Here is a 21,919-nt window from a genome sequence, read left to right as displayed (position 1 = left end):
TAAAAACAGTATAAAATTAAAACCTACAAATTTAAAAAGGTGAAAAAGCTTGGGTGAAGAGATGGGTCTTCAGACGTTTTTTAAAAATAGTCAGAGATGGGGAGGATCTCATCTCAGCAGAGAGAGCATTGCCACAATCTCAGGGCAGCAATCAGAGGCGTAATTAGGGAAAATAGCGCCTAGGGCAAGCACTGAAATTGCACCCCCTGTCCAAACATCTGACACCCATCTTTTAGATAACTTTACTATAATATCAGCTGAAAAATATAAGTCAAGCTCGTTAATCTTTTAAAATTTCAAAAACTATTTAGCAGTGGATGTAGCCAGACCAAAAAATGCTGGAAAATGACAAATTTCAGTATGCTGGGGCTCATGAAATACCCAAATACTATTTGGAGGTGTACTTGGAAAACAAAACAGAAGTGCCTATCTAATTCTCTACTATGCATTGTAGCATCACTATTACATAAGTTTTAAAAATAAATGGAGAATTTGGCTTTTCCCAGATACTCTGAAAATCATTAAAGGATATGCAGAGTAATATATTTGGAATATATTCTAGTCTTTCTGGAATATATTCTAGTCTTTCAGAAAGACAGTTAAAATGAGAGAAAGAGAGCAAGAAACTCCCAGTGGCCTTAATACTAAGGATTTCACACTGATTCAAAGACAAACTCACCATTAATAGCCATATTATTAAGACACCACATTTAATTCACTTATCATAAGAAGCAAAGAGCAAATGAATACCATCCTAGCTCATAAGCTTCAGCTCAGTATTCACAAGCCCTGATTCTCTGTACATAGTGCCAAACTGAATATGTGTACAGTGACTTATATTATATTAAATTATTATTTTTTTACCTGTAGCCTCTTCGGGGCGCTTCCTATAGGCCGTGGGAGGGGGGCATCTGCAAAGGTTACCCTTCCCACCGCTGGCCTCTACTGCCTTGCAGAGACCATTTGAGCATGTGCTGTGGCCATTTTTTAAAATAATTGTGTGTGTTTTTTAAATGGCTGCTGAAAACAAAATGGCTACCGCGCATGCTCAAATGGCCTCTGCAAGGCCTGGCATGGCCTAGGGCCTCACAGAGGCCATTTGAGCATGTGCAGTGGCCATTTTGTTTTTGGTGGCCATTTTAAAAAAATTAAGAATTTGCGCCCCCTTCAAGTGGCGCCCAGGGCACATGCCCTGCCTGCCCTACCTTAGATACGCCCCTGGCAGGAATTGAGAAGGCCCAGCTCCGTGTGGCCACCAAAAACAAAAAGCTGGAGACGGACCTCCTCAAGTGACCTCAATGGGCGGTGGGGCACATAATGAAGAAGGCGTCCTTCCTTCTTTACTGTTATAAAGTTAAGTAAAAATATATTTAGATTGTTGAGAAAGTTAAAAATCCAAAAGAACAGCCTTGTGCCACAGTATCCAATGTGACTGAATGCTAGAAAGGAAAAATCCACAAAAACAGAGGATTCCCTTTTCCTCTGTTTGACTGCAAATAAGCACTCAGGGTGAAGCTACCACAGTTCCAGTGCTGCCTATAATGTATAGAGAGTACACACAGAGAGGCTTGAAGGGGTCATAAAGTGACGGAAATATTCTTAAGGCATAAGAATGCCTCCCACCTATAACCCAAGAGCTTAGGGAAGTCATTTTGTAGAGAGCCACATACAAGAAATGAAAATCCCTATATGGTAGGAATCATATAGCCACTTTGACTCCACCCTATGACAGAGGACACAATTCAGTGTCCACAGTTGATTGCATGGTACTCACTGAGCCAGTTTCCCTTAAATTGTGGTCACTTAGCCTGGAACCTGGTTTTACTTTGGGAGTGAAAAGCTCCAGCCCTCAGATAATTAATCTGAGGGGTTTTTTGTCACTGAAAAGTAAATTGTTTTCCTACTTTTCAGTGAAGAGGGAAAAGCAAATCATTCAGTCACTGTTCCGGACACCATCACGGAGTGGAAAACTGCTGCATTCTGTGTAGCGGATGTTGGCTTTGGACTCTCCCAACAAGCCACACTTAGGGTTTTCAAGCCATTCTTTGTGCATCTTCTGCTGCCATATTCTGTGATTCGTGGAGAGACTTTCCAGCTAAAGGCCACTGTCTTCAATCACCTGAAGGACTGTATCCAGGTGAGTGCCTATTTTGGAAAAGCAAAATAGTCTCTTTACATATGTATCCAAAAAGAAAAAGTGATCAGCAGTTTGGGTCATTATAGTGATGGATGCAGGGGGCTGGAAGAAGAAATACCTTGTATCTCCTGTATCTTTGCTCTTTTGTCATGCTTAAGATGAAACTTTCACGTTTCCCCAATGGTGAACTGCTAAAGTGGGGAAATTTGCATATCTTGCCATGGATGGAAATGCAGAAGTTCCATTTTGGATGTTGCACAGAAAAGATGGAGAACTTTCCTGTCCCCTCCCCCATTCATCATGTACATCATGTCCAGCCATAGGGTTGTGAGGGATCAGAAGGGACCAGTTCTTCTTATCCAAACCCCTTCCCATCCATCTACTAATCCCCACCCTTCTACTTAATTAATTAGGTACTTAATTGTATATGTCAAGCGATAGATTAGAGAGATTTCTCTTTCTCACTAATCTCATGGGTGGTTGAACACCTTATACTATGAATTAAAGCTGTTAAAGCCACCAATTAATTAGCAAAGAATAAACAAAGAACCACAGATGAACTCAGTCCCAAACTACTGTTGGTTAATTGAACATGGTGCCTGTTATCCACTACTAGTTGATCAGTGGACTTTGTCACAGAAGGTTCCTTTCAGTCTCGCAATTCTGTTATTCCATTTTTGCTCTTCCTCTTCTTTCCATTGCCTTCTCTGTCTGCTTTCTTTCTTTTCCCCTCTTTCTCTCTCTGCTCTTTCTTCCTCTCCTCTCTCCCCAACAGTCACAAACCAACTTTTCCTCCCATCCACTTTCAAGGCAGAGAGAGATGCTAGCCAATCTAACCTGGGGAGAAATGTGTCCCTGACCCAAATATGGTTGTCAATGAAGATGAGGAAATATACCACTGAAATGTGATTGGCACAACTGCACCACCCAATTTCCCAACTCTGCTAGCTGTGGCAGGGCATCTGGTTCCCACTGAAACATGTCCACATCAGGATTAGCCTGAATAGTTGCCACTTGCCCTGGACTAACCACATTGCCCAAATCATGTGTGAATGGTTTGCATCCAGGTGAGAGTAAACATGGAAGAGTCTCAACAACTGGAGGCAAAGCCGTGCCCAACCTGTCACTTCACCACTTGCCTCTGTGAAGACGAGGCCAAGACCTTCTTCTGGAACGTGACAGCTACCGAACTGGGTGAGGCTGAACTTAATGCCTGGAAGGGGAGGGGCAGCATGGCTTTCAGGTGCATCTGCCTTTCTTTCCCAAATACCTCATCCATGAGCACTCCATAGGATTGTTGGCAGGGTGGGAGGGGGGTGTCAGGCTAAGATTGTGACATGTGGCTCTGCACAGTGCACTGCCAATGGAAGAGCAGGGTGTGCTCACTGGCTTTTTGTGATTCTAAACTATGTCCTCACTGCTATTAAGCTCTCAGAGCTCCGTGGCTCCTAAGACTGGTCTCAGCGCTATAGCAATGCTGCTTCATTGAGAATAATTGGAGCATGGAGTTCGCTTGCATGCCCCACAGCTCCATTGGGCACTGAGCAGTATGTAAGCCATGTTTGCATTGGGGCAGACTTGGGTGATGGTGGTAGTAGTCATCCACCCACCGAAGAAGCACCAGCCTGACCTGCATCCATCCCATCTCTTCTACAGCAGGCTACAAAGGTGGTGTTGGCACACAGAGGGCAATGCCATGCATGGCGCATGGTAGCAGAAGTGAGGCTGGGGTGGAGTCTTATTCCTCCAGACTCAAGCAACCCCTGGCACCCACATTGAACTCCTGGCTGAGAGCTTGGTATGGTGTGAACCTTACTACTTTTACATTCCTTTAGGACATGTCAACCTCTCAGTAACCACAGAGGCTGAGGAGACCCATGAGCTGTGTGGCAACAAGATCTCTGTGACGCCTCCTCGAGGTCGGTCAGACACGGTGGTAAAATCCCTGCTCGTCAAGGTCAGTGTGGTCGCACGCATGTGATTCCGTGTCTGGCCGGTAGCTGTTGAGCATAAAGTGGATGTGTGTGGATTGTTTCCTCTCAGTACCTGCAGGCTGGCTGGGAAGGAGAGTGAATGTTTGCTGAAGCTCCATGTTTCCAGGGATAAGGCCTGGTCATCCAGATAGGCCTGGCTCCTCTTTTGGACCCAAATTAAGCAATGCCAAGGGATGTGCTCAGCCAGGCATTGAGAAAACATGTGCTTTGAAGGACAGAGTGTTGAAGGAGATTCCTATGAGAAAATATCTCCAGGATCCATCTCTTTCTTTCTCTTCCACAGTCAGAAGGTCTCCTTGAAGAAGAGACCCAGAATGCACTGCTCTGTTCTACAGGTATGGCAGGATTTTTAGGATAGCTTGGCTTGTAATGGGAATGCAGAGAACAACATTTGGGAAGAACGTGAAGTGTTCCTGTGATTATCATTGATCTGAGAATGTATCTATTTTCTAGTGCAGTAGCAAGATGCAGAAGGCACAAATTGAGGAAAGGCGAAAGAGCAGAGTAATTAATGACAGGCTCTTTGAGCTAGCAAGTTCCTGCTTCAATTTTTACACTGGGTAGCTTTAGAACAGCTACTCTCCTCTCCCCATCTGTAGCCAGTATTATCTCCAGCAGTATGGGATAATACTGGCTGCAGTGCCAGTTTAAGTGCTGGGCTGGCACCAGTCACGCCACTTATGCTGGTCACGACCCCTGAAGCAGACCCCAGCATCAAACTTGCTGGGCCAACCAAGCCAGCCCTGCCCCATCTCCCTCTTTCACCACCACTCCCTGGTTCCTGGGCCAGAAGCCAGTGAGCACCTCTCCCTTTTTCACCTGCCTCTGAGCTCACAGGGATGGGAAATCCCATCTTTGTACACCCAGAAGCCATGTGAGTGGTAAAAGGAGGGCGAGGTGGTGGGCCTGAAATGTGATGTGTCACAGGGAGCAGCAGGGAAACGGGGAGCGGCAGGCAGGGGAGTCGACATCTGCAGGTGGCAGGGCCATGGCATGATGCCCGAGTCACCACCCCAAGGTACTGCCTGCCTCATTAGTAAGCTGCCCCTGACAGGCTTACTCAACTGGGTAATTGTAAGACAGGAAGGTCATTCACACGGTGACCTATCTTCCCCCCAACACCTATCTTCCCCCCAGATGATTCAGCAGCACTTCCAGACACGTGGCTCATGTGCCCATATGGCTGGGAAAATATGTCAGGCCTCCAGATATCCCACTATGCACCATGCGATGAGTGTGCTCTAAGCCCCTGGCTCTGTTTCTGCTCAGGCTGCTGGGCATTCACACGACCCCATGCCTGGGTAAAAGGGTGTGCGCTTTTTTACCCAGGTAAATGGTTGGGTAATATTCCAGGGCTACCCAGGGAGTCAATGCCAGGATTGGCCTCGATCCTGATGCTTCTCATGAGCAGCCCTACCCAGGTGGGACTACCCAAGCCTGGGTGGGGCTGCTCATGTGAACAGCCTCTTACTGTGGTGATGTTGTATGTGAAGTGCTCTGAGCACTTGGACAAAAACTCTGATTAGAGTAATAACGTATTAATTCCTGGGCTTTATATCCTCTCAGGGGGGCCAGCTGTGGAAGAGGTTTCCCTAAAGCTGCCTGAAGCTATTGTGAAAGACTCTGGGCGAGCCACCATCTCTGTCGTTGGTGAGGAAATATTTTTTGACTCTCAAAGAAAGGTCAGGTCAACAGTCTCATATGTGGCCAGATGAGAGATGAAAAGTGTTCCAGGTGGCTGAAGCGGTTTCAGTCAGGGCCTGTTTCTGTGCTTCGGGCTGGTCTGTTCTGGAACTCATTGCTAACGGAACAAGTTGCCATTGGTTGCCCACTCCTCATGTGCTCCAGCATGTTTGCCCATATTTTGGTTTCCCATGTATGTGATGCCTCCGAGAAATGTCAGGGTAGCTGGCTGTCCTCTTCCAAATTCAATTTTTATTGATTTTAACAATAATAATATTATCATTAACAAATAAACAAAAGTGGACTTCCTGCACACATCTCTTCGTGAATCATCAGCTATAAAATTTACCCTTGCTATAATAATAATTCAAAACATAAATTTAAACCCATACAAACACAATTAGTCTACCCAACCTGCAATTTTTACTAAATTTCAAACCCTGCTGTGAAGTCCATGGTAGGAAAATAATTCTTTAAATACAACAAAAATGGTTTCTAATCTTCTTTGAAACATTCTAAGTTTTGGTCTCTCATCAATGTTGTAAGTTTTGCCATCTCCGCATATTCCAAAATTTTTATCAGCCATTCTTCTTTCGAAGGCAGTTCATTACTCTTCCATTTCTGTGCATATATTATTCTAGCCGCTGTAGAAGCGTACATTAAAAATGTTAAATTAGTTGTAGAAATTACACCTTGTGTTATTCCCAGCAGGAAGGATTCTGGTTTCTTAGGAAATGTGATTTTAAATAATTTCTTTAACTCATTATATATCATATCCCAATAGGCCTTAGCCCTCCCACAGGTCCACCACATATGAAAAAAAGTACCTTCAGAATGTCCACACTTCCAGCATTTGTTTGAAATATTTTTATACATTAATGCCAATTTTTTTGGTGTCAAATACCATCTATACATCATTTTATAATAATTTTCTTTTAAAGTATAACATGCAGTAAATTTTAAATCATTTTTCCATAATTTTTCCCAGGCTGCCATTTCTATGTTACACCCCACATCTTGAGCCCATTTTATCATTGTCGTTTTAACCACTTCTTCTCTTGTCTCCTCCAGAAGTAAAAGTTTATACATTTTAGAAACTAATTTTTCATCATTTTCACATAATTCCTTCTCAAAGTTCGAAGTCTGATCTTCAAATCCAAATCTTCATTGGAGAAAGGATGAAGGCAGAGATCAGTTGAACAGGAAGACTTTGTCAGGCTTTGCGGGGAAAGAAAAGTTGCTTGTGGGGGCAGAGTATAATTCATAGCAAGGGTTAATGGTCTCTTAGGTTAACTCAAAAAATTCAAGATTAAATTGCAAGAACATTGCTTTTAAGGGCATTTTTTACAGTTCATTTTTTTAAACTTCCTAATACCAGAGATACAAATAATCACATGAGGTCTTAACCATGGGGTGGGGTGTAAATGGGGAAATTTCTCCTTGAGTTTCCTAAATAGGAGCCCTATATCAATGTATATTTATTTGAATTATTAATATTCTCCTTTAAAAAAAATACTTTACACAAAGTTAACATTAAAAAGGAATATAAAAACAAGAAATGCAATTATAAGAAAAAGAAAACCAAACAAAAAGACAAAAAAGGCAAAGCAGCAGAATAATGCACCATAAAACCAGCATTAAAAAATTGCAGTTGAAAATGTTCAGTTAAAAGCCACCCTAAACAGGTAGGTCTCAAGGATCTGTTTAAATCTCCGTATGGAGGGCCTGTTGGATCTTCCTGGACAGGGAATTCCAAAGATGCCCTCATACTGCTGAGAAGGTCCTCTCCCTGGTGTCCCACAAATCAAAACTTCGTTGGCAGTGGGCCAGAGAGCAGAGCCAGAGATGAGGATCTTAAAGCCTGGGCAGGAGCTTCCCCAGTCAGGGACTTTACTTTGGGAGGCTGGAATGTTGGGTTGCCAATGTTCTATTGCCTAAGTATGGGAGGGGGCAGGGTTAGGGGCAGTGGTCCCTCTAATTTTTTCCATCTCTGTGTGGACTGAGTTTTGTTCTGGGTGGCAGTATCGAGGCACTGTATGCGCAGATGCATTCAGAGTGGGGCCTTCCTGAGTGGGATCTAAAATTTACTGAGCGGACATCTCCAAACTTGTGAGCATGCACATGTGCATACTCCTTAGAGGGAGCAGTGGTTGAGGGTAGTCATCTGGGGTGGGGTCATCTCATGGGTAATCAGAAGCCTGAGTAGCAATGCATTTGCAAAAAAACCACCCCAAAGACCCACAAGACCCAAAGACCCACAAGACCCATTATTTCACAAAGCTTCTTATTCACACACATCATCCCAGTTAGACATGGAGCAAATGTCAGGTGAAAATTAAGAGAATCCCCCAGATTCTACATCCCCACTCCATTTTGCTTGGCAAAAATGGAGCTCCATTTTGCTTGGCGGTGATTGAAAGCCGCATTGAAAGGCTTCTTTATCTGTCAGAAGTGATGAGTCAGTTTGTAGGAGTCTGTAGGTCTATTTACATTAGATAAGCAAATGTTAGATAAGTAAACAACTAGCAACTTGCAAGATGTAAATAAACCCAGTCAATTGCTCCTGCCAGTTTGCAGAACAATTGGGGCTTCTTTTGAAACTTTGTTGTTTCTTTCACATTATAATATGGACTTCATCCAGACTTCAAAGGGCTCAATGCAAATGCACTGAGGGATGAGGGAGAACCCCAGGCTCTGCAAATATGGGGAAAACAGCGTCCCATACAAGACAAGAGGTTTTTGCCTCAGATATGGAACTTTCTGTATAATACAGGACTGTTGGGAACGCTGGGTGGGTGTGCATTTATAGGCCAGATTTACCCCAAAGTCTGAGCAATATATCAGAGAATACTCCAAACACAATTTGGGTTCCCCCCTGCGTATTGAAGCCTAGCTTGATTTATGTCCTGTGTGGGAGGGAATCCACTTTTTTCATCAGGCTTTTTTTGGCAAATTCAAACTCGCAGTAAACAGGTAAAGCCTGCTGTCTGGGAAAGCACCATGGGCTTTCCCAAACAGTCATTTTATGGCACTTTGCTATGCTTAGGGAAGGAAAGAGTTCATACTAGCTCATACATTTACAGCAACTTCAACACAATGCCGTTCATAGAGAAAACTGTTTTTTTATTATGATTCCCAGTTACTGCACAAAAAAGTAGTATATTGGGGGAGTGTTGAAAATTGTTTCCTGGGATACTGCCCCACCTCTGCTACCACCTTCTCTAGTTTCTTCTCCTGGGCCTTTCCCAGACAGCAGGCTTTACTGCTGCTGATTAAGAGGGGTGAAGTATGGAGGAGTGAGTTACGGATATTTTAAATTTGGGGGGGGGGGAATGGCACACACAAAAAATGGATTTTTTAAAATCTGGAATATAAATGGGGCTAAGCCCCAACATGCAATGAAAAACCTGAATCGTATATGGAGTGCACCCTGATAGCTTGTAGGGACTTTGACGTAAATCTGGATGATATGTGAATCAGATTTTGATGTAAATCTGGATGGTATACCTGCCCTTCCAAAGTAAAATCGCCTCCTGGGAACAGCCCTGCTGCTGCCTTCACTGCCCACCTTGTGCTAGTGGGGTGGAGAGTGGAAGGGTTGCTTCTTCTTTCGCTCCCACTTGAGAGAACACAACCGGTCCGCTCGCTGTGTGAGAGCAAGACAAGAAGCAACTCCCACCTGCAGCCAATCTGCAAGCTGGCAAGGGGGCACCCCACTGGCACAAGGCGGGCAGTGAAAGCGGCAGCAGCAAGAAGAGGCAGCAAAGGTGGGGAAGGTGAACACAGCAGTATGAATGGCCCGAGTTTACTCCAACTTATGTGTACTTACACTTATAGGTACTTTATACTCCCATCCTAACTCATCCTGATTATGCCCCAATTTACTCCCCTTCCTCCCACAGTAAATCCCTGCTCCTGTCTTGGAAGCCTGCAGAAACATATCAGCAAAGGCATTAAGATAACTGGTCTCAGATCCTATAAGACTCTAAAGATAATCCCAGCACCTTGCACTGGGCTGATAAATGTACTGAGAATCATTGGCTCAGGAAAAGTGAAATATTCTCACAAGAAGCTGGACCTGTCAACAGTCTTGCAGTCATATTTTGTAGCAACTGACATTTCCAGACTATTCTTGAGGGCTGTCCCACATACAGCATGTTGTCGTAATCAAATCTGGATGGATTACTGTAGTTAGGACTTATTTCTCTGCATAGAATTGCAGCTGGCAAATCAGCTGAAGCTGATAAAAAGTGCTCTGGGGCATCTGAGGTCAGTGCTGGATCACTCCTAAGCTGCAAGCCTGCATTTTCTGGGGAGTGCCATCTAGCATCTGATGTATTCCTTTATCCAGATTGAGTAGTGACAGACTAGGCTGGGAAGTTCCTGGTATGAATCTTGAGTCTGCCATTCACTCACTAGCAGTGGCGTAGCGGGGGGAAACGGCGCCCAGGGCAAGCTCTGGCCCTGAAATTGCGCCCTCCCCCCCCCACATACCTGTGTGCCCCCCCCCGGTGAGCACGGCGGTGGCTGGCGGGCGGTGGCGGGAGTGAGCGTGGCGGTGGCTGGCGGGCAGCGGTGGGACTCGGGAGTGAGCACGGTGGTGGCTGGCGGGTGGCAGCGGGAGTGAGCACGGCGGTGGCTGGCGGGCGGCAGCGGGACTCGGGAGTGAGCCCGGCGGTGGCTGGCGGGCGGCGACGGGACTCGGGAGTGAGCGCAGCGGTGGCTGGCGGGCTGTGGTGGATCGCCGCCGAGTGCAGCAGAGCGACGCCAAGGCCTGCCATCTGGCCCGGCATCGCTTCCCAACTGCGAGGCGCGCCTGCGCAGTTCATTCTATGAACTGCGCAGGCGCGCCTGTGCAGTTGGGAAGCGACGCCGGGCCAGAAGGCAGGCCTCGGTGTTGCTCTGCTGCACCCGTCGGCGATCCGCCGCCACCCGCCAGCCACCGCTGCTGCGCTCACTCCCGAGTCCCGCCGCCGCCCACCCACCACCGCCGTGCTCACTCCCGAGTCCCGCCGCCGCCCGCCAGCCACCGGGGGGGGAGTCAGGGGGGCATGCCACTTTTTGGCACCCCCCACATGACCCACCAGAGTGGCACCCAGGGCACGTGCCCTGCCTGCCCCCCCTATCGTTACGGCCCTGCTCACTAGGTGACCTTAGGCAAGTCACGCTCTCTTGGCCTCAGCCTTCTGGCTGCAGTTCATCATCCTAATTCTAATGATTTACCTTACAGGAGTATTGTAAAGATTACACCAAGGTAATATACGTGAAGTGATTTGAACACTCTGAACTGTTATAGAAATGCTAAGCTTGAGTATGAAGATGATGACTTTTATGGTCAAGGTTTTTAAAATAAAAGATAGTTCCTTGGATTGTCCTCAGTTTTGAAACAGGACTCTATAGTCCACTGAGCTAGTTTAATGTTTTCTTCCTCCATTTTGTCAACCTTCAGGGGACATTATGGGCAATGCTCTACACAATTTAGAAATGCTTCTTCAGTTGCCCTTTGGCTGTGGTGAACAAAACATGATAAAGTTTGTTCCCAACATCTTTATCCTTCGATATTTGGAAAAGACCAACCAGGCGACCCCAGATATCAAAGAGAAAGCGACAGAATACATGAAAAGTGGTGAGTAGGATCTTGTTCCTTCTTGGAACATTGTTTTAAGTTAGGAGGTCCTTGGCAAGACATGACATTCCTCTTTTTCATGGAAGTGAGGACATGTCCATGGGAAATGTATGGTAGCCCTACATAGGGTCAATAGCATGCTAACTGGATCATGTGAATTGATGCTCTTAAGTATGTTCTTAAGATTTCCTAGTATTAAAAGACTCAGGCAGTCTGGTTGCAAAAGAGAACATAGATGGTCTTGGAAGATGCTGCCCTTTCATAAGAATTTTGACAAGGCAGGAAAGAAGTACTATTTACATTGATTAATCAGGCCGCTCATCCATCCCTGAACAAAGAATGCTGGGAAGGGAAATACCCAGAAGAGCATTATGGTTCATGTTCCTTATTATAACAAGTGTTGGGAAGTCTGGAATCAAGAGCATGTTGGAACATGTTGGTGGTTGGTCCTGGTATCCATGGACCTTAGAAAGAAAGAAAGAAAGAAAGAAAGAAAGAAAGAAAGAAAGAAAGAAAGAAAGAAAACCATTTTTAAAAATCTGGAAAGTGATGCATTTGGGGCATAGATTTCAGATAGACTTACCAGTTCAAAAGGAATTGATACAGGTATTCTGGCATGAGCACAGGATGCTGATGTCAGCACCTCCTCTAACCCCAAAGCCACTGTCAAATGGGGAAAAGCAAAACAAAAACAAAAAAACCAGAACATGGTAATAGTTGGTCAGAGAGTTCTGAAAATTGGCACAGTTGTAGTGGATGATGGCAGGATTCTGTGTATTGAACTTTATTAAATTGGTCCATTCATTGATTTTAATGCTTTAAAAAAATTAAATGATTCTTGGATGTGACTTTTTTTTGCCGCGTTTTTCTGTTCATGCAATTTCAGCTTGATATTTTAAAAATTATTAAAAGTGAATGGATGAACTGATTTATTTGAAAGTTAATACAGAGAGTCCTGCTATCCTGTGTGCCAATGTGTGCCCTGTGTGCCAATGATCAGAGCTCTCTGCTTAGCCACTTCTGCTTTCTGAATTTTTCTCTTTTCCCCATAGATGGCTGTATTTTTTGGTTTGAGAAGATGCTTTTGTGTAATTATGCTACTTCAAAAGGATTTCTGACTTGTTTTCTTCCTTTTGCAATAGTGAAGCTGCCTTTTCAAACCTGAAAAAGACCTTGCCTTGCCAAAACCATTTTGCCAATACCACCCCCCCCCTCCAAAGAGAGAGAGAAAATGCTGGGGACCAGTTATCATGCCTGTGGTTGGTGTGTGTGTGTGTGTGTGTGTGTGTGTGTGTAGGGATGTGTGCTATTACTGCGGAAAGCAGCTGTGGATACCATTTGTATTAGCACCACCATTTCTATTCTGATATTTTTACTGATATCTTTAATGTATGACGGAGCATGAAAACTGCTATGGCTTTTGGATTTGTCTGTGTGGTGTACCTGTCCATTAGTCTAGTGCACTGTGCAAGAGCACCAGGGAAAAGTAAACTGGGGAAAGAACATTGCGCCATAGATCAGAAATTGACTGCAGGGCACAGGAAACAAGTCTGTCCAGTTAGAAATTGAGAGGGGTGGCAGGGGATCCAACACCTCCCAAAGTCACTGCGGCAGGCCTCGTTTTATCCTCCACCTCTCACTTTATCCACTTTTATCAATTTTTAAAAGATGCTTATGTTACGCATTAAGACCAATCATGATGGGGAGAAAATAATAATAATGCAGCTGGCTGTGAACAGCACTGAACAGAAAGCTCTGTAAATACCTTCCTTGTCTGAACTTACCCTAAGTGTTGTGAAGCAACATGGGGGTTATGAGCCAATGTTGGTTGAAACGTGGGGTATAAATGTAATACATTTAAAAAATGATACCGACTTAGCTTGCAGGCTCATTGCTAGGGTTCCTGTGAAAATGTATCCAAAGTGCTTTGAATATTCCAAAGTGCTGTTTAAAAAAAAGTATTTGCTGAGGTTAATGAAGACAACTGGTAAAGTCTAGGAAGGTTGAATTTTGTATATTTATTTGAAATGTAACAAGCCAGATCTTTGACTGTAAAGCTTTCTTTTTACCTGTTAATTAACACATGGAGCTTACCCCAAGAAAAACAGAATACAGGCCAGAATTGACAGCACACCCATTTTCCTGTTTCCTGCAGGGTATCAGCGCCAACTGCTCTACAAACATGAGAATGGCTCCTACAGTGCCTTTGGGAAACGCGATCCTGAGGGGAATACCTGGTGAGTGAGCAGAATTTGTGTCAGCCAGCCAAAGTGATCGCTGTCAGAGGGTGCCGATATTTAAATGCACCCAGTCAGGTGCTCTTATTGTGCATTCTGCTTCTGACAGTTGCAGGAGGAGGTGGGAGGAGGCCTGCAGTCAGCTCTGCATCCAGTGATTTGTCACTGATTGTTAGTGTGCCGCTATGAGTGCCAATGTGTTTTTGCCACCAAATGCTGTGACGACACACTGGAGCTATGTCTGTACTGCCCCCGCCCCCCGTGCAGCCTCTGCCTCTGCAAAACCATCAATGAGGTCATGGTGCACAACATGCTCCCTGATGTGCATCCCCAACACGTGCTTGCCTACTGCATCAAGCTCATGATGGTACTCCTGGATGGTGTGCATGCCACACCTAGGCACACTGTAGCCATGATCCCCCCCCACCCATCAGTAACAGGCACCAGAGGGCCAGGAACCTGGTGCTCCATCCCACAGCCAAATTAAAGTTGGCACCACTCTAATTCCATGCTAAGGATCATTAGGAAGGGGATTGAAAATAAAACTGCTAATATTATAATGCCCTTATACAAAACGATGGTGCAGCCACACCTGGAGTACTGTGTACAATTCTGGCTACCACATCTTAAAAAGGCACAGAAGGGCAACCAAGATGATCAGAGCTTAGAGCACCTTTCTTATGAGGCAAGACTACAACACCTGGGGCTTTTTAGTTTAGAAAAAAGATGACTGCGGGGAGACATAATAGAGGTCTATAAAATCATGCATGGTGTGGAGAAAGTGGAGAGAGAGAGAAATTCTTCTCCCTCTCACATAACACTAGAACCAGGGGTCATCCCATGAAATTGATTGCCAGGAAATCTAGGACCAACAAAAGGAAGTACTTTTTCACACAATGCATAATCCACTTGTGGAATTCTCTGCCACAAGATGTGGTGACAGCCAACAACCTGGATGGTTTTAAGAGGGGTTTGGAGAACTTTATGGAGAAGAGGTCTATCATCGGCTATTAGTCAGAGGGCTAAAGGCCACCTCCAGCCTCAAAGGCAGGGTGCCTCTGAGTACCAGTTGCAGGGGAGTAACAGCAGGAGAGAGGGCATACCCTCAACCCCTGCCTGTAGGCTTCCAGTGGCATCTGGTGGGCCACTGTGTGAAAGAGGATGCTGGTCTAGATGGGCCTTGGGCCTGATCCAGCAGGGCTGTTCTTATGTTCTAGACACTGTGCCCACATCAGCCAGCCGGAAGCCCTTGCATAAGATGTCCAGCATCCTAGCTAAACCCCCTCAAGCTTCCACGTCTTTCCCAGTGGATGTGCCCTACACCCCATAGGGTAGCTTCACTTTCCTGCAAGGCTACTGTAACACATTAGTTGCATTGGTCTCAAAATACTGGGTTCACTATTTGTTGTGCATATTTTGCACATACATCGAAATAGCATCCGTATTATGCCTGGTTCCGATCTGGTTCCAGATCAGCAAAGGAGTAAGACAAGGCTGTATACCTTCTCCTTATTTATTCAATGTATATGCTGAACTGAGAGAAGCTGGTTTGGAAGAAGATGAGCGTGGTTTTAAAGTTGGAGGAAGAAACATTAAGTGCTACGCTGATGACACCACTCCAATAGCTGAGAATGCGAATGATCTACAAGCCCTAGTAATGAAAGTCAAGGAGCACAGTGGAAAAAATGGGACTACAACTAAATGTAAAGACTGAACTAATGACAACAGATACAGCAACCAGCCTCAGAATTGATAATGAAGACATTGGTAGATAGCTTCTGCCTTTTCGGATTGACCATCAACAGTAATTGATCCAGCAGTCAAGAAATTTGCTGCAGACTAGCACTTGGTAGGTTTGCAAAGAAGACCTTGGAAAGGATATTTAGATGCCGTGATGTGTCACCTACAAAGATTAGAATCATTTGGACAGTGTTTTTCCCCGTGACATTCCATGCATTTGAAAGCTGGACTTTGACGAAGCAGGATAGAAAAAGTATTGATGCTTTTGAACTTTGGTGCTGGAGAAGATTTTTGAGGATACCATGGACAGCTAGAGAGACAAACAAATGGATCATAGAACAAATCAATCCAGAATTTTCACTCGAGGCACAAATGACCAGGCTCAAACACATTCAGACACATTATGTGAAGACACTGCTCCCTTAATGTTGGGGAAAGTTGCAGGAAAGAGAAGAGGGTGACCAGCAGCAAGGTGGATGGACTCAATTACGACAGCAATGAATTCACTCAGTGGAGAGACCTTAAAGGCCAAGTTAAAGACAGATCATCCTGGAGAGAATCTACGTATCTATGTGGTCGCTAAGAGTTGACACCAACTTGACGGCACTTAATCAATCAATCAGTCATTATGCCTGGCTTGCTATGTGGGGTTCGCAAGTTGCACAAGGGTAAATCACTATTGCTAACTAAAAGCCAAGCTGCCTTTCATTATTGCCTGCTCTTCATTCAACGGTCTATGCCACCATAACCATAACAAAAGACAACCCTCACGGCCACAGTTCTGTTAAGTAGGCACTTCTCCCAGAAGCAGCTGCTTGAGAGGAATAGGAAGGGCCTCACAGGAGTCAATCCTGTTGTATTACTGCATCCCTTTGGGAACACAGCTAACAGGACGCTGAGCATGGCTTCCCAAATACACAGGGGGGTTATTTGCATGTTCTGATATGTACCTGAGATGGTTGGGCCAGTGGTGGTGGGGGAGAGGATGCTCTGCCCTGTAGCTGACCTCCGAGGTCACAGCGCACTTGGGGCTACCATACATCTTCGGCTCCCCTGCACTTGTCCTCATTTCCATAGAACAGACCTTTAGGTACCTTTAGGTAAGGCAATCTTGGTGGTCTGTGGCCACTCCAATGTGTAAACCACCTCACATGCCAAGACTCTGTCCCTCCAGTGGCTAGCCACCCTGTGTGCCCCATTTCCCAGTCAATTGGTGGGCCCAACCATTGGTGGGCCCAACCATTGGTGGGCCCAGTCAATTGGTGGGCCCAACCAAGTGGTGCTTAGTGAGTGGAGGCAGGGAGGGTGTGCTAGTTTCCCATGTTGATAATGTGCTGGTCATACTCCTAGGGATCTCCCAGGAAGAGCTAGGATCCTGGATTCATATGGTAGGCTGTTAGGGACTAGACAGAGGGACTGCTCCTTTAGATAAGTGGCTCTCGGTGTTCCTTCCTTCCTCTTCCCATTTCCATCTCTTTGGGGCTTTTGTTTTCATTCCACAGGCTGACAGCTTTTGTGGTGAAGGGTTTTGGCCATGCAAAGTCCTATATCTATGTTGATGAAAAGCAAATTCAGGATGCTGTAAACTGGTTGGGGCAGCACCAGCTTCCCAGTGGCTGCTTCCAAAATGTGGGAAGGGTCTTCAACAATGCCCTGAAGGTATGAACGCTCTGAACTGTGCAGGTAGTAAAATCAAGCAAACCAAATATTTGTTATTATGGTTGACTGGCTATCCATAACAAGATAGTTACTTGAAATAACATAGAATACAAGCAATAAAAAAGCCAAAAACATAACAGCATACATGCATTAAAAGAGCAGTTAGTTTACCCTTGCAGAAATTGCTGTGGATGCCTATGAGTGTGCAGGGCCATTTTTAGGTTAGGGGTTCCTAACTTTGTTGGGATGTTATTGGACTACAACTGCCATTATCCACAGCCTTTGTGGCCAAGGATGATGACAGTTGTAGTCCAGCACCTGGGGATCTAAGGTTGCCAACCCCTGCTCTATGCCTGGCATCTACTCTCTGAGGATATCTGGGACTGATTTTTTGGTGACTCAAGATTTTTATTCTTTCTTCCCCTCTGTCTAATCAGTTTTAGAAGGCTTTGCTAAATACAAAGCTAGCCAAAAAGTGCATTCTGCACAACATTTAGCTGCAAACCAAACAAACAAAAAAGTCAACTGCTTTGGGAACTTTTGTTGAAAAGTGGTATATAAATATTTGGCGTACTTGTACCTCTCTCTGGCTAAGTAGTGAGAGACAGATGGAGGGGGCAGATGGTTGGAGAAAGAGGAAGAGTTGGGGTTTGGATGCCCTTTGCCCTCAAATGTATGGATGAAAAAGGACTTGGAAGAGGGGGACTTGTGCACATGTTCTCTCTCTCTAATAAGTCATGTGTTTGGCACCAAGGAGCTACCAAGATGTCAACAGGAGCCCAAACAGATTTGCCCCCTCCCTTCTCCTCCTTCTCACCACTCTTTCTGTTGGTGTTATGTAGTTACCTTACCTGCACCTAGTCTCATCATGCCAGCCATTAATAGCACAGACATGATGGTCCTGCACTTCTGTGAGATGAGACATCTGGGTTCTTGGTTGTGCACCTGGATGGCTAGCACTTCCTTCTCCCTACACTCCTCGCGCTCTGCACCATCTTGGTACATGATGGACACCAGCATGGCAGCACAAGAGGACAGGTGTGAGAATGGCTGTTGTGAGAAATAACTGGCTGCTGCAACAAATTGCTGGCTGGCTTGACTTGAGTGCTGCCTGCCCTGGCTTTAGGGGTGTGTGGAGGCACCTTTGTGCCCCCCAAACACAGGTTGCTAAACACTAAAGCTCTCTCTTTCTCTCTGACTAGTAAGACGGGCAGCACAAACCATCTGTGCACTCTTTAGAGCATGAGAGCCCCCTCTGAACATCAAGTTACTTCAAAGGACAGACTCACTTATAAGAAGCAATGACTAGGCCACACAGACCTAGCAGGGAGCTTCATGAACTGATTTTATACTCTACAGAAACCTCTGCAACTCAGACACAACCTTGCTGTATTTTGTTAGACAAACCCTTGCTGTCATTAGCTTACATACCAGAAGACTAGATATGAGTTCATGAAAGGTCAGTTATTTTGCTGGCTATCTTCAGAAATTTCAAAGTTCACTCCCCGCCGTCCCTTGTATTGTGAGGAAATGAGGTCTCATTTCCTTCTGGCTGGGATTCTCTTTTGTTTGGCTTGGATTCTCTCTCATTTCCTTCTGGCTTGGATCCACAGGGTGGTGTAGACAATGAGATAACACTGACAGCCTATGTTACTGCCTCACTACTGGAGCTCTACCTGAATGTAAGTATTTGTGTATTTAATAAAGTTTGATTACCTCCCCAGAAGTTCTTGGTGTCCCAAGGCCCTGCTTTCTAGACAACCTTGGCATTCACAGGGCAGAATTATGAACTCCATGCTTTCTGAATATTAATTATTATTGTTATATTAATGTATATACCACCTGACTCCAAAGGATCTAGGCGGTTTACAAAACCCACCATCATAGGGATGGACTTGGAGCATGAATAGCCTCCCTGCAGGATGTGGGACCCAGGACCACAGTTCTCCCCCTAATTAATTGACAATTAAACCTTTTCATGTTTTCCAAAATAATCCAATATTCTCTTCTAGTATTTGAAGCCATTAATCACCAATACCTCCACCAAAAATAGGCAGCAAGGAGGACTGGGGCACTAAATTTATCACTAAACAGAACATGGGGTGGATATCACTTACAACAGGACTACTCAACTGTGGCCCTCATGTAAATATTGGCCTACAACTCCCATAATTCCTGACTAATGGCCACTGTGGCTGGGTATTATGGGAGTTGTAGTCCAAGTGGGACAGCGGGGAAATGCTTGACTAACAAGCAGAAGGTTGCCGGTTCAAATCCCCACTAGTACTATATCAGGCAGTAGCGATATTAGGAAGATGCTGAAAGGTATCATCTCATACTGCGCAGGAGGAGGCAACGGTAAACCCCTCCTGTATTCTACCAAAGACAACCACAGGACTCTGTGGGCGCCAGGAGTCGATAATAGCCTGCGGGGGGGACTTGGTTACCCAGCAGAGTAACGCTGGGATCAGGCCCGATCCCAGAGCTGCACACAAGCAGCCCTACCTGGGTAGGCTGTGCAAGCAGGTAGAATTGCTTGTGTGAATGCCCTCACAGAGATTCACCTAAGAAATTTTGGAACTTGGACCTAAAGGCCTTTGGAGCCCCCCCTTGCTGGAGGCCCCCCTCCCACTGCGTCAAGCTTCATCCCCCTCCCCCCCCATTGTGACACACAGTATTTTTAAGATTTGGGTTCTTGAGGGCATAAACAGCAACTGAACTCGCAGGAATGCAATATAGAACAGGTATATTGATGCAAATATGCATTAGCAGAAACATTTCAACGCATAAATTAACATATTCCCATCCCATATATTCCTTTCCCCACTCCCCGCTCTGTCTCTAAAGCACTCAGCAAAGATCACAATCACTCTCGGCCGCCCGGTGCAGTGTAGGCCAGTGGTGACCACACCACCCAGGACAGACTGAAGAGGATTTGGGTGCCCCTGGGGGTGTGGAGACCCTGGACTTTGGCCCTGAAGTCCAGGGGTAAGAGCGCCACTGTGCCACCATCATGCTTAAGATATCAGGTCTGCTATAGAGCCATGTTTCAGAAGAGGTGTTCTTAAGCAGATTCGCTTCTAACATAACTACACCTGCCTTTGCACAGTAAGCTCCCATTAGTATGAGTACAGCAAGGCTTGCAACAAACAGATTGCTTATCTGTAACCATTGATCCTCTTGGACAGATACAACCTGTCCATTGATCCCACGGCAGATGATAGTTCTGCTCTATCCCACTTACCTTCCAGGTGAATAAAGCGACCTTTACCCTATGGGGATTGCGGGGGGGGGGGATTTGTATATTTATTTAATGTATTTCTATGCCACCCAGTATTTCTATGCCATTCCTAGGCACACTGAAGTGTGCTGAAAATCACAAGAAAAGGTTGGGGAAGCAGAAATAATTATTGGATCTTGCTTTCCATCTCTCCAGCAATGCCTCCAAACTTGCAAATCCTCATATTTTCATTCTTGGTGGGAGGGTGGCCGGGGGGTGGGGTAGGATGCAGAAAAGAGCCATAAAATGACTCCACACTACAAAATGGTGCCAGGAAATGACATCAGACATCATTTCTGGCCACTCGGGAACTGCGGATAGGAAAAAATAGCCCTATTTTTGTCCTGCGATTAAAGATCCTGGGTCCCTATGACCCAGCCACAGATACGCGAATCCACAAATGGAGAACCCATGAATAATGAGGGTTCCCTGTATTTTATTTACACAATTATGGCTCATTTTCCCCACTTTGTAATGAATGTTTTTTACCATTTGGTACAAATCTGCACCCAATGTGTGGCAAAATATTCATTTATTAAATGTGGACTTCCATTAAACTTGTTTCCAGATGCTTTTCCAGGGGGATTCAAGTTCAAATCTCTGCTCAGCTACAAATTTCAATAGGTGACAGTCATTTTCTCTGTCTGCCCCACTTGGCTGTGTAGAGGATAAAATGAAGGTGGGGAGTCCTGAACTCCTTGAAGGAAGGGCAAGATAGAAATGTAACCACTAATAAAAGGCTAGGAGAGCTTAGATGTTTTATTGGATATACTCAGGCCCATCTCCAACTGTGCATCCTAAAAGAGGCTTTTTAATATTGTATTCAAGCATACCATGATAGACGATGCCTTGCTCTGCCTTAAGAGGAACTTAAGTTCTGTGGAGAATGCCTACCCCGCGGCCTTGTTGGCTTATGTCTTCACTTTGGCTGGGGACATGGAGACACGGAAACAGCTTTTGAGACAGTTAGATGGATGGGCTGACAAAACAGGTAGGAGAGATTATTTCATTCAGTTCATATTTGGTTTGTGAGGTTTTGTTTTTCCAGCCTGGTTTGCCCTATTCTGTTAGCTCTTTTCCACAGAGAAGAATGCCGAGCTGAACGCTGAGCACCTTACAAGCAGCCTTTGTTCCCCCCAAATATGTCAGCTCAAGTAATTCTTTGCATCTGTTGGCCTCCAGAATTGTCAAAGATGTATAAAGGTATACTTTCTATTGTGCTTTCAAATACTTTAAACTCTATTTATTCATTTATTGAAAATATTTAAACCCCACCCCTCCAGTACACTACTGCTCCAGTGCACTACGGAGTCTGTTTGTTTTTTATGCAACCTCTGGGAATGTCCATATTATTCCATTTTTAAAATTTATTTATATCTATGTAAACAGCTTTGGGAACTTCTGTTGAAAAGTAGTATATAAATATTTGTCGTATTCATATTCCTATTTTGCAGATGCGGACATGAGATTTACCCAAAGTTGCTCTGTGTAAATCTTTGGGTAAATCTCGTGATTTACTTTGGGTAAATCTCGTGATTTACTTTGGGTAAATCTCGTGAGCAA

General features: G+C 45.0%; 1 protein-coding gene across 4 annotated transcripts in view; it reads left to right on the top strand.

The window, feature by feature from the left end:
- LOC128345584 (alpha-2-macroglobulin-like protein 1) overlaps positions 1-21,919 on the top strand; it is a 94,253-nt gene that overhangs the window by 54,339 nt on the left and 17,995 nt on the right. For 2 of the 4 annotated variants that reach the window (XM_053297765.1, XM_053297766.1), the window contains 10 exons: positions 1,912-2,137; positions 3,205-3,331; positions 3,973-4,094; positions 4,415-4,466; positions 5,698-5,781; positions 11,264-11,440; positions 13,596-13,677; positions 16,920-17,076; positions 18,690-18,758; positions 21,185-21,347. In XM_053297765.1, the coding sequence (XP_053153740.1) occupies positions 1,912-2,137; positions 3,205-3,331; positions 3,973-4,094; positions 4,415-4,466; positions 5,698-5,781; positions 11,264-11,440; positions 13,596-13,677; positions 16,920-17,076; positions 18,690-18,758; positions 21,185-21,347 (1,259 nt within the window). Of the gene's footprint in view, positions 1-1,911; positions 2,138-3,204; positions 3,332-3,972; positions 4,095-4,414; positions 4,467-5,697; positions 5,782-11,263; positions 11,441-13,595; positions 13,678-16,919; positions 17,077-18,689; positions 18,759-21,184; positions 21,348-21,427; positions 21,560-21,919 lie in introns of all 4 variants that reach the window. The other 2 variants (XR_008316526.1, XM_053297767.1) reach the window with 2 other exon arrangements.

Source organism: Hemicordylus capensis, chromosome 2 (genome assembly GCF_027244095.1).
Source record: "Hemicordylus capensis ecotype Gifberg chromosome 2, rHemCap1.1.pri, whole genome shotgun sequence".
Lineage (NCBI taxonomy): Eukaryota > Metazoa > Chordata > Lepidosauria > Squamata > Cordylidae > Hemicordylus > Hemicordylus capensis.
The sequence above is the reverse complement of the archived record's forward strand: the minus strand, read 5'-3'. Positions and strand labels throughout refer to the sequence as shown.